Source organism: Podarcis pityusensis (assembly GCF_964106645.2).
Source record: "Podarcis pityusensis genome assembly, chromosome: 2".
Lineage (NCBI taxonomy): Eukaryota > Metazoa > Chordata > Lepidosauria > Squamata > Lacertidae > Podarcis > Podarcis pityusensis.
Window position 1 is genome coordinate 12,009,607 of NC_138029.1, and position 12,888 is coordinate 12,022,494.

Below are 12,888 nucleotides of genomic sequence, written 5' to 3' on the forward strand. Positions count from 1 at the left end.
CTGCAGTAGCATCCTTGGGAGTTATGACCCGTCTACCCCCAGCCAGGAGTGTTTCCGTGAAGCTCCTTAGCTGAAAGGTGGAAAGAGGGAAACGTAAATGCACAAAGGAGTTGATCTATGAGGAGGATCAAAACCCTGAAAGCCGGAGCAGGATCTGGCTGTCTCCTTGTGTACTCCTCAGCCTTTTTTATAAGCACCACCGCAGCTTCCCAGGCCAGGCAGGGAAGAGTTAAGAGACCCCAATCAGTTGAACTCAGTTCCCACCTCCTGGGCTGGGCTAGGGAGCCTTATAAAGCTCACAGCCGGGGTAGAAGGCAGTGGGCTTAGGTGGAGCTCAGCAGCAGCAGAGAGGAGCTTGGAGACTGCCCTGCTGCCGCTGCGCACCGCACCTCCACCGCCGTCCTGCCTCACCATGTGGGAGGCGCGTTCCTCCTCCTTCTGGAGGGCTGTCTTTGCCGAGTTCTTCGGCACCATGTTATATGTCTTTTTCGGCCTGGGGGCCTCGCTACGCTGGGTGGTCGGCCCCCTGAACGTTCTGCTGGTGGCCTTGGCTTTCGGCTTGGTGGCGGCCACCATGGTGCAGTCTCTAGGCCACGTGAGCGGAGCGCACATCAACCCAGCCGTCACCATGGCCTTCCTGCTGGGCTCGCAGCTCTCCCTGTTCCGCGCCGTCTTCTACATGGTTGCCCAGCTGCTGGGAGGAGTGGCCGGCGCAGCCGTGCTTTACGGAGTCACGCCAGCAGCATTGCGGGGTAACCTGGCACTCAACACGGTAACTGGATCATGCAGAGGGTGTTTGAGGAGGGTGGCACCCCTAAAATCTAAGCATCCACAAGGTCGTATTGCTGCATGCGAGAGCTCCACTGAAGGATTGCATAGTGGGGGGTTTTTAATTCTGAGTTATTAGGGGCAATCCCAGGGGTGCTAGAAGGAGGAGAGGGATTCTTAACATCTCATAAGGAGTCTTGAGTCCCAAGATCTAGGAAGAATACAACCCACTAGCATAGGGCCTGGAGCCGGACTCTACATGCATTTGTGGGAGATGCAGGAGACATTTGTCTCAGCTGTTATCTTTGATTGACAGCTTGTCAACTTGACTTTGGCTTCATAACTGGGTGGCACCCAGATGTCAGAAGATGATCTGAATGCATAGCTGTGTGTGTGTGTGTGTGTGTGTGTGTGTGTGTGTGTACTGTGAGAGAAGAGAGCAGGATCACAAAGGAATGCGAGACAGGAATATTTGAGGATGCTTGTGTAATGAAGACAGCATAGTGGGATTTAATAAGTGTCGGCTTGGGCTATACGTAGGTTTTCCACGCATCAAGCTAACAAACGTCTTTGTGGCTTCTGCCAGCTGGCTGAGCGCCATGCATGTGAACTTTGTTAACTGCCAGACGCAATGCAGAAGAGCAATCTTGTAGCCAATTGTTTGCATTTAAGAAAAAAAGCCAAATTATCCCTTAGGCGTGAAAAGGTCTGTCATCTGTTGAAGCCCACACCTAACTAATCTCCTGGTTTTATAATGATTCTATCTTTATTTCAAGATCAAGCATAACTTAGCTTCTTGGGAGGATGTCTTGTCGATTGTAGCTCACAAAGAGCCCAATCCTAAATGCGTTTACTTAGTCAGAAGTATGTCCCGCTGAGTTAAACAGGATTTGCACTGCGGTAGGTTTTCATAAAATTTAAGCCTGTGCCCGTAATGAACACCTCCCATTGTTTCATGGGCTGTGGGTTGTTCCTCTCAAAACTCCCTCAACCACATGTGATCTGATAGCTCAGTTCATTCTCCTCACAGAACAGTTTAAAGGAAACCCAGAATTACTAGTTGCTTTTTCGGCATCCGTCTGTCTCGGGAGTCAATGGAGGAATGTGGTATATGTTAGGTAATAACCGACTAAATGACTTTTCCTTTATGGGGTTGACAGCAGAACTGCCAAAGAAGCTGGCAGATGACCATAGCTGAAATTTAAATTTTCCAAATCAATTTTGTATCAAGTAGTCCTTCTCCTTTCTTAAATTTAGATGCTTCCACCTCAGAGATGTTGGTTTGATGCCAGATGTTCAGATTTGTTGCTCTGCCAGTTGGTGTGATTTAGGCTTCCCTAGAAACATGTCTGGGTTGTCAGAATTTACACTTCCTTCAGAAATTATCTGAATCTGTTCTTTTGTTGTTGTTGTTTAGTCATTTAGTCGTGTCCGACTCTTCGTGACCCCATGGACCAGAGCACGCCAGGCACTCCTGTCTTCTACTGCCTCCCGCAGTTTGGTCAGATTCATGTCTGTAGCTATGAGAACACTGTCCAACCATCTCGTCCTCTGTCATCCCCTTCTCCTTGTGCCCTCCATCTTTCCCAACATCAGGGTCTTTTCCAGGGAGTCGTCTCTTCTCATGAGGTGGCCAAAGTATTGGAGCCTCAGCTTCAGGATCTGTCCTTCCAGTGAGCACTCAGGGCTGATTTCCTTAAGAATGGAGAGGTTTGATCTTCTTGCAGTCCATGGGACTCTCAAGAGTCTCCTCCAGCACCATAATTCAATCTGTTCTAGGCCAGTCTAAAGGATTTTGGCTCTGGTTGGTTTTTTTTAATGCGGTGCTTCACAGCTTCAGCTGGAGACATTTGATTCAGGTAGGGCTGGGATGAAATTTGGGGTAACTGAGCTAAAGACGTCAAGAACTGGTAACTATGTTTAAAATATGTTTTGTCCACTCAAAGAAAGCAAAAGCATCTAGAGCAACAAAGATAAAGAGATGAGTCTAGGGATTTAAGATCTACCAAAAAAACCCCATAAAGTAAGAGTGTGTATACAAACAAAAAATTAACATTTGCAGAGCATTTTTTCTCCACTAGGTTGAACCTATCTTCCCCCAAGCTTTGTTGCACGAAGGTCGGATATAAATTCCCAATGGAGATGCAGTCATGATTTCAAATTCCCCTTTTCTCCAGGGAGTCTGCTGGTTGTTTAAAAGAAATAGAATGTTTATCCAAACACTCGTTGGGTAGATTGAAGGACAAACAGCACATTCAGCGCTAGCACCCAGAGCCTGGGGCAACTGCTAGACAGGGACCACCACTAACACCCCCCCTCAGGGGGCGAGGGGGGGGGCAAAACACTTTATTTTTCATGGTCCTGTAAGGTCAGTGGCACCAAGTGCCTAACTCTAGCTGCCATTTAAATTTCCCACAATGCCCATGGTGGACATGACGGAAAAATAAAACCAAGGTCCAACGCAGGCTTGACAGATAATTCAAAGCAGTCCTAGCCTTCTTAGCTAGGGCAGGGCAGGGGGGGCAGGGAATTGGGCTTGTGGGTTTATTTAAGTGCCCCCTTACCCCCCTCCCCACAAATCATTGAAGGATGGAGGATGATAAGAAAACTGAAGAGAGATACAGTGGTACCTCGGGTTATAGATGCTTCAGGTTACAGATGCTTCAGGTTACAGACTCCACTAACCCAGAAATAGTACCTTGGGTTAAGAAATTTGCTTCAGGATGAAAACAGAAATCGCATGGCGGCGGCGCAGTGGCAGCAGGAGGCCCCATTAGCTAAAGTGGTACCTCAGGTTACCTCAGTTTCAGGTTAAGAATGGACCTCCAGAACGAACTAAGTTCTTAACCTGAGGTACCACTGTATTTAGGCTTATGTTGCCCTTAGCCTAATTCCAAGCAGGCAGCAAGGTGGGTGGGGTGGGGTGGCAAAAAGAGAGACAAAAACGGGGGGGGGGGTGTTGTCTCTGCCGCCTGCCACTTCTTTTGCGCTTTGGTTTCTACAGATGGCTTTAGTTTTCCCCTGACAGATCACAGGAGGAAAAGTTCCCAATTCCTGCTGCAGCACATAGCTCGGCACACTTGCTAAATTAATTCAAGGGAGGCAGTGTGGTGTAGTGGTTGGACCAGAACCTATCATTACTTGAGCCACAAAGCTCAGGAGATAACACTTGCTTGCAGCCACCCTATCTCCTCTTCTTTTTTCTTTCTTTGTCTTTTTATTATTAGCAAATTCATACATACATAACCAATGAAAAAACATACAGAAAAAGAAGAGAAAAAGAAAAAGAAGGGGGCAGAAAAAAGGAAAATAAAGAAAAAATAACTATATCAAAATGACACCTTAAACAATAAGAATACCTATCTACTGATAAGTACTGTTTAATATAATTCAAACCTATATTGGTATTTATTGTATAGTCTAACCTTCAGTTTGGATTGAATCCCTTTACCATTTATTATGTTATTGACTTCTTTCTGCCTCTTTATGGTTTCGGTTCAAGTTTTCCTGTTTTATACCCTGTGTTTAATTATTTATCCTCATCTTGGAATGAATAAAAAATATTTCCCTATTTGCAGAGTTATTCAAAGCACAGCCAAGCCTTAATATTGGAACCTTGTTTCATCAAATACTTGCTAAAACATTCCCATTCTTTTTTAACTTTGTCTGTTGATTCATTGACTCTGTAATTTTCGCGAGTTCCAAGTACTCACATATTTTTAGCTGCCATTCCTCTCTTGATGAAATATCTACTCTCTCTCTTCTTAGTCTATCCCACAGGGTGGAAATTAGTCTGAACTTCTTGGAATAAGATGGAATATATAACATAATATCACTCTTTGTCTGAAGGCATTCTTATCTGCTCCCTGCTTTTTCCACACAGTGGTCTCAATTTGCACAGGTTGTTTTATAGTGTGTGTGTGTGTGGGGGGGGTGTTGTTAGGAGTTTGTGGGTGCCAAACTCCCCTGTGGATGCCAGACTCCCTGTGTTATGAGTTTCAGGCTCCCTCATGTTATTAGTTTTTGGGTGCCCAGACACTGAACCTCTAGATTGAGCAATTGTTAAAATATTAAGCTGGGCTAGTTTCCTGATGAGGAAATTGCCTGTGGTGATGGGCCATTAGGAAAGCTCTGTGCCAGATGGCAAATAGGAAGGGGCCCTCCCTCAACTCAGAGTTAGTTAGAAGACAAAAGCCAAAGTTTAGAGGCTTTAGAGTTGGCTGGGATGTGACCTGGAGGATAAAGGTTGCAGTCTGGTAAAGGCGGCAAGCTGGAAAGCCGTGGCTAATTTCTGTCCTGAAGCCACAGCTGCAGCTATGGGAGAAGCAAGACCCACTTGGGGTGCCAATACTATGAACCCCTCCATCATAGGCTCAGGTTGTATATATGTGTAAATAAACCATATATCATAAAGACACCACAGTCTCCTCTGTGCCTCATTTCCCAAAGGAAACACAGACCCTGGGTAAACATGCCTGGAACCCCTGGAATCTTGCATCGCTCAGAAATTGGGGTGGCATGCAGCAATATTGTCCTACTTTTGTGAGGGTATGAAGGGCTGGTGGTCAAATTAGATGGCCTTTTTGGGGGGTACACACCAGCTGAATTATTCTGTATTTGCCTAGGGTGTTAAACCTAACCCAGAGTTATTCATACAGCCCTTGAAGAGTAAAAGCATATCATCATTAATGCATTTTAAGCAAGTAAAATAGTGTCTTAAACTATTTTGACTCTCACACTAATTGGAGTCTGAAGCTGAGAGACAGTGTCATGACTTGCACCTTTGCTTGGGCTTATGGTATACAGTGGTACCTCAGGTTACATACGGTTCAGGTTACAGACTCCGCTAACCCAGAAATATTACCTCGGGTTAAGTACTTTGCTTCAGGATGAGAGCAGAAATCGTGCTCCAGCGGCGCGGCGGCAGCAGGAGGCCCAATTAGCTGAAGTACGGACCTCCGGAACAAATTAAGTACTTAACCTGCGGTACCACTGTATACCTGAGACTTGTTGGGTAGGATTCTGTCACCACTCAGTTCTGGAAGGAACTGGAGAGAGACCAGCCACACTTATGAATGAGACTGGCATGTCTTTATATCAGTAGACCAGATCAGGTCAGTAATATTCCCTGGTACCCACAAAGGCTTCCTGCTCACACTCGCTCATAAGTCTGAGCATGCCAGGGACTCTGTTCAGGCTTCCTGGTGCTTTTTTTAACCTACTTTTCTCCCTTACCTCCCTTCACTTCTGTTGCCTCGGTCAACTCCTTGCACCACTGGCACCAAGTCTGACAGACCAACCTCCGCATTGCCACCTGGTAAATGCTTTGCCCAAATCTCTACATCCAACTTTTGATTAGCTCCATAAATATTTGCTAGGCATGGAAAAGATGCCGTGAGAGTTGCCTTCAGTATTGTAAATGGCAAAGTTCTGGATGCCATGTCAATAAGCTTATTGTATGATCAGAACAATAGCAGAGGAAGGAATGAGGTGTGGGCTTCTGTCGTTTCCTCATGGTTCTGTCCTTCTTTGTGTCTCCCTGATTTCAGATACACCCCAGTGTAAATGTAAGCCAAGCTACAGTCGTGGAGATCTTCCTGACCTTACAGTTTGTCCTCTGCATCTTCGCCACCTATGACGAGAGACGTAACGGGCGCATGGGATCTGTAGCATTGGCTGTGGGATTCTCCCTCACTCTTGGACACCTCTTTGGGGTAATGACTCTGTGCAGGACGCACAGATGTGGTAACAGATGTAGCCTATTTGCACAGATTACCTTCATATTAGCCACACATAGCGCTGTGCTGCCCTCCCCCATAGCTTTCAACTTACAGATTTGAAAATAAGGGACCAGCAGCCTCGAAAATAAGGGATCAGCAGCCAAAATAAGGGATTTTGCTTAGCTTATGAGTTCCATCGGCCCTTCCCCACCCAAGAGGGAGGGGGAGAGACTCTCGCCCACGCCACCCGCAAGCCCGGCATGAGGTAGTTGCAGCGGTGTCGCGGCCGCTGAAGCGCCGCCCTTCTGCGTCCATCCCCATCCCCTCCTCTTCCTCCTCTCTCAGGCCGCCTCCTCAGCCTCCTCCGGCTTCCTCTGGCAGCGCTGCAGAAGTCTCGCAAGAGAGGGGCTGCCTGCCCACCTGCTGCCACCCATCTCCTCACGACGCGCCCCTGAGGGGGAAAAGGGAGAGACGGAGATGCGGCAGCTCGTGCGCTCGCTCTCTCAAGGTGGAGGACCCCGAGCCGCTGCTTCCCTCCCGAGCCGGGCAAGCATGAAACCCGGGAAATTTAAGGGACATCATCAATCCGGGACAGCAGTGGGACACGGCGCTGGGATAAGGGAGTTTCCCGCCAAATAAGGGACGGTTGACAGCTATGCCCTCCCCATGCTTTAGCACAAACCCACTTTTCCATCAGTTTGCAATGCAACAGATCATGTTGGCTCCCTTGCTGTCGAGATTCTGGGGGCCTTTTTGCATGTGATCAAAAGGATTTCCCAATTTCGGAGTGGCCATATATGGGAGTACAAATAGAGCAATACTGTGACATTCAGAGTGAATCACAGCTGCTGGAAAAAGGGAAATATTATGTTGTTTGGCGACCGTCCATATCACTGCATTTTAGCAGAGGATGTGACAGAAAGCTACGGGATCACAGATAAATCCCACCAAGCCTTTAGCTGGAATGGGGAATAAATTCAATTCGATTCACATTTAAAGGCAAACACACATAATTTGCACTTTCTAAAATAATATGCAAACTGAAATGTAGCCGTCCTTCAAAATGTGCAGTTCTCATAATTTTGCAATGAAGTTCTCTTTCCTAGTAATGTGTACAAATATGTATATCCTGGGGGTAGTGTTTGCATTGAAATGTACACACTAGTGAAAAAAAACATACAAAATGGCATTATATTCAGGAAACTTGCTTTGCAAAAATGTCTGCGTTGGGCAAAATTTGCACTAAAATGTGGACAAAGTTCATTGAAGACACTAAAACCAACCAACCAACCAACCAACCAACCAGAAACTGATGTGCAAGAACTGACTTAAAGACTAAGAAAACGAGACACTGAAATTGACAGCTTGGTCCGGAGTCAGCCTTTAGAAAAGAAATTGGACCTGCTTGGGGTCCAGGGACATGGGGGTGCCTTATATACAGGGGGGAAACAGTTTCTCCATTCTAACCTTACTGTCTTGCAGATGTACTTCACAGGAGCTGGCATGAATCCTGCCCGATCCTTTGCCCCTGCTGTCATCACCCGCAATTTCACCAACCACTGGGTAAGGAGAGGGTTTGGGGGTAAGAAAGCAGGCTTATTCCTAATCAGGTGTGTAACAACATATCAAGCTAAGGGTTGCGGAGAAAGTTCTGAGCCTTTCAGGCCAGATTCCTCCAACGCTTTATTTCACATATTCTAAAGACACCACTCTTACCCAGCCAGATGGGCGGGGTGTGAATAAATAACTATATTATTATTATTATTATTATTATCATTATTAAACCTCTCCCTGAAAATTCATCCTTCACAAAGGCAGTGCTGAGCAGTAGTAGATCTCTGCAGATGCAAAGTTCAGATTGGAGACGGGTTCAATTATTGTGTCTGGTTCAAAGGAGTATTTGGGTCAATGGTGACGTGGAAGCACCCTAGAACTCTGTGTCACCCCAGATAAAATGAAGATAACCCAAGCAGAAGATTCCCATGTCAATACCTTCATAGGGGAGCAGGTTATGGTGCCCCATGAATAATTTTAAACACAGTTGCCAATACTTAAAATAATACAAAGCTCTGAAGTGTCTGCCCTTAGTCTGTGCCAACTTTGTACCAGCTATTTTTCCTGGTTATATGCACTAATTAGGAGGACATCCTGGAATAGCTGGTGCAGTCCTAAACTAATATTGGGTGGTATCCATCATGTTTGTTCCTTCAAGGTTTCTGGAGAACTTGAAATAATTCTTCTACGTCTCTTTGCACATGTATATTAGACCCAAGAGCAATAATCCCAGGACCAGGAGGTACAAATAGAGGAGAAAGGAATTTGCCAACAGTATTGGTGCAGACAGTTCCTTAGGAGAGAGACAGGCAATAATTCTTAAGAGAGTTGACATGATATATACATTGTTATGAGGAAAAAAACCTGCTCCTTTTCTCTTATGGGGTACCCAAGAGGCCATACAGAGTCCTTTTGTAGGTTCTCTATTGGTAGGAGAAAATAACAGAGACCAACCAGAGAATATTGAGAAGCAAAGCAGCTAGTAAGCCTGATATTTAATTAAAGCTGTTGAAACAGGGTGCTCCCCCCCCCACACACACACGGGGGGGGGGAGGGACCCTCAGCCATGTGCGCAAGCCCTTATATAGACATTTTAAATTGCCCGCCCTGGAGTCCAAGACCACCCCCAGAAACATCATACATACATCACAGAAGGGGTGTGGCCAAAAACCACCCCCTTAATATATCAGAGAAGGGGCGGAAATCTGGGTGTGTTGTTTCTTCCTGTCTGCCAGGTAACCTGATTGGATTACCCAGCCATCCTGGCCACTCTTTTGTTATGATAACTACTCAATTCCTGAACCCAGGTCACAAGTCACAGGCTCACACCCTATTCATATCTTAAATGTGCCCTTAAGACAGGATTTGTGAAAGAGACATTGGGGAGATTTCTCGTTTCCTTCAACCTTGCAGAGAAATATTTGAGGTCATTTTGGGAGAGAGAAAATGGTTCCAGGACTTTTCTGTGGGCTTCAGACATGTGGCTTACACATTTGTATGTGTTTGCTTGGTACATTTATGAACATCTCTGAAATAAACTAGGAGTCGAGAGTGGATTTCATGCTCTTTATTTATTCAGCTCATAGTGGTGAGGAGGAACGGAAGTTCCCCCAGAATGTCTGCTTTATATACATTATTTACACAATGGGCCCCACGTGATTGGCTAATTCCGGGATTCACCTGTAGGCCAATCAGGTTGCAGATTCACTTCCACCTGGAGCTGGATTGGGTGGCTCCTGTGGACCAATCAGACTGCTGCATTCTGGATCCTATTGTTCTAGGGCCAATCAGACTGCTGCATTCTGAATCCTATTGTTCTAGAACCAATCAGACTGCTGCATTTTGGATCCTATTCAACTCAGTACATACCAATCTATTTTATATATATAAGACCTTCAAATTCTTATAACAACATGCACCCTGTTCATTTGCCTCATGGTCACCTCTGCTGTGGAAATAATATGGGTTGCTAATATTCTCTGCTTTAGAGACTGTGAGGTCATTCTTTTTGAATACATGCCAATGTAAAAGTTCCCTTTGTGTAATAAACTAGCACAGCAGGTGAAACTGTTTTGTTTTGTTCCCCCCACACAATCCTTCTGAAATTTGAAGTGGTGTTGCTTCCAAACTCCACCACCTTGCTCTGCCAGCTTCGTAACTGTTATGTACTGAAGTTCTCACCCTGGGCCAGCAGGGGGATACTATAGATAGTTCAGCAGCTTCTGAGGCTACGGCCTCCTCAGTGGCTTTCTGCAGCATGAGGTCTGGTTTGGCGGGGAGACACCGTTGCAGACGGATGTCCCGGACCCCGCAGACGATTCGATCCATCAGGGCATCGTCTAAGTCTCAGAACTCGCAGTGCATTGCAGCCTGTCGGAGGGCGACAGTGTAGTTGTTAATTGACTCCCCCTCTGCCTGGTTCCAGTGGTAGAATGCATGGCGGGCAGCAATCTTGGACAGCTTTGGTGCGTAGTGGTTGCGGAGCTTCTCTTTAATCGTATCCCACAGTGCTGCCTGGACTGCTACAGGTGCAACCAATGCTCGGGCCGTCTCAAACACCTCAGGCTCACAGAGGCTGAGGAATAGGCCCCGTTTCCGCTCCTGTGATACTTCCGTCAGCTCATTGGCTTGGAGGTAGCAGTTGAACTGAGCGAGGTAGGAGTCCCATGATTCAGAGGCTGGGGCAAACAGCGGTAGAGGCACGAGTGAAGCCATGGTTCCGATGCCGACGTGGAGGCGATGGATGGAACAAAGTGCTCTAGCCAGAACGGTCAGCTCTGAATTGGTTCTGCTCCGTGATTTCGCTCCGTGTTTCAGCTCAGTGATTCAGCTCAGCTCAGAGAGTGGCCGCATCTGGCTGTGCTCTGATGTCCATCGATCCCATCCTCGTCGCCAGTGTTAAGTTGTGGGTGAACATATCAGATGACACAGCGATTCTCCAAACAGCTCTTGTTTATTCACAGGTCAGAACAGAACTGAACTGAAGGGTTCAGCCAGCCTGCTTATATAGAGCTCCAGTACAACGTAACTGTAACAACTTTCTGTAACTATCCAATCACTGAACGTCACTTTCGGTCCCTTATTTGCATATGTGGACCTGAACTATCTACAGTATCCCCCTGCTGGCCCAGGGTGAGAACTTCAGTACTTAACAGTAACTGAAGCTCAAGGAGAGTTATAAGCCTCTCCTGTGTCTCATCGCTCCTCCTTTCTCTGTGCTTCCTCCTATTCTTTCTAGGTGTATTGGGTTGGACCAATTGTTGGTGGTGTGATGGGCGGCTTCCTCTACGACTTCATCCTCTTCCCCCGGATGCGCGGGGTCAAAGAGCGTATGTCTGTCCTCAAAGGCGACCGGCCAGCTGAGACCAGCGCCCCGCCAGAGCCTCCTGGGGAACCCGTTGAGCTGAAGACGCAAGCGCTATAAGCAGTGACCTTAGGGTGACAAAACCACAGCACACACACACACCCCTCCTCTGGGGAGAGAGGGGGCAGAAACAACTGGCCCAGTATACAGACTGTTATTGCTCCTGGCCAGTAGGAAGCGGTGCCTTAGGAGACACAGATCCGAAGGGACAGTTTGTTATCCGGTCTCTCTCTCTTTCTCAATCTTTTCAAACAAACGGGACGATGGAATGGGGAGAGCGGGTGGGTGGGGGAGATGGTGTCATTGCCTGATTTTTAAACACTTTCTTTTGCGGTGAGAAATCTTGAAAAAACGGCTTTAGGGGGAAAGGTGTAGAAGAACAATTCCTCCTGATCTCCCTGTTTGAATTCCTGCAAAACTCCAGAGTTGCTTCTATGTGTGTGTGTGTGTAACTGGACATGTGGAGTCCTTGCCACTTAGTGCTGGGTGTATGCATGAATGAGTGTGTGTGTGTGTACATATAAATATATATATACATATATATATATATAGAAAGGCATTGAACAACATCTGTTCCCTTCACATCTCTCCATTTAAGGCCCCCACTGTGTTCCGCTGCTAACTTCCTTGGAGACAGTTCATCTAGTGTAGGATTGAGAGGCCAATTCAGGCTCCTTTGTGCTTTGTCACAGCCTTCTTTCACTTCCCTCCCTGCTCTGATCTGGTCCCTATCTCATCTCTGTGGGTTTATGCCAGCAAGGGATTAGGGAAGGGAAGTAGCAGGTGAAAGGGAGAGAGTGGAGGCCAAGAAGCAGTGTTTTGACCACCCTGTGGGATCATGGCTGAGATGACATTTGAACCAGAGTTGTCCCAGTTCATACTCTCAGCTGTTGTACAGCTTCCCCTCTCTGACATCTCCCTCCATTGCTGCTTCCAGACATTTTGGGAGGAAGTGTGGACAAAAGGCATCCTGCAGGTTGTATGTTGCCTGCTTCCGGTTCTGGGTATTTTACACTGATCTTCCTGGCTTTGTTGATCTTCAAGCAACAGGAGAAGGAAGGTTCTTCACTGTGTATGCTTGGTTCTGTGTACTCTTTATCTATATAAGCTGTGCGCGATAAGCACTCAGGCATGTTCATCAAAGACGAAGGACATGGCTGGAATTGCAAGACCCTGCTTTGAAAGCAATTTTGAAAATCCTGCATTTTCTGTTCTCCATGCGCAGTCGCTTTTGACATCATTTCACGTCCCTTTCCTCATCTTCTTACAAGGAGACTGTATGCCATCTTACCTTGGTCATGGTATCACCTGAGATTTCTGCTTAGAGAGTGAAAGCATTTACATATATATAAAAGGCATGAAGGCTTCCTTTAATTTAAAAAATGAAAGCATTGCCCAAAATATGTAGCATATATTCTGATCAAAATAAAAATTAATACATAATAAGATGAGGGCAAATAACAAACTCAAAAGATACCAGTT

General features: G+C 46.4%; 1 protein-coding gene across 1 annotated transcript; it reads left to right on the plus strand.

Annotated features, from left to right (window-relative positions):
- Positions 1-339: 339 nt before the first annotated feature.
- Positions 340-11,663, plus strand: MIP (major intrinsic protein of lens fiber). Its single transcript, XM_080995041.1, has 4 exons — positions 340-772; positions 6,318-6,482; positions 7,971-8,051; positions 11,281-11,663. Exons 1-4 carry the CDS (start codon positions 413-415, stop codon positions 11,464-11,466), a joined length of 792 nt encoding a protein of 263 aa, XP_080851167.1. The 5' UTR covers positions 340-412; the 3' UTR covers positions 11,467-11,663.
- Positions 11,664-12,888: the final 1,225 nt, after the last annotated feature.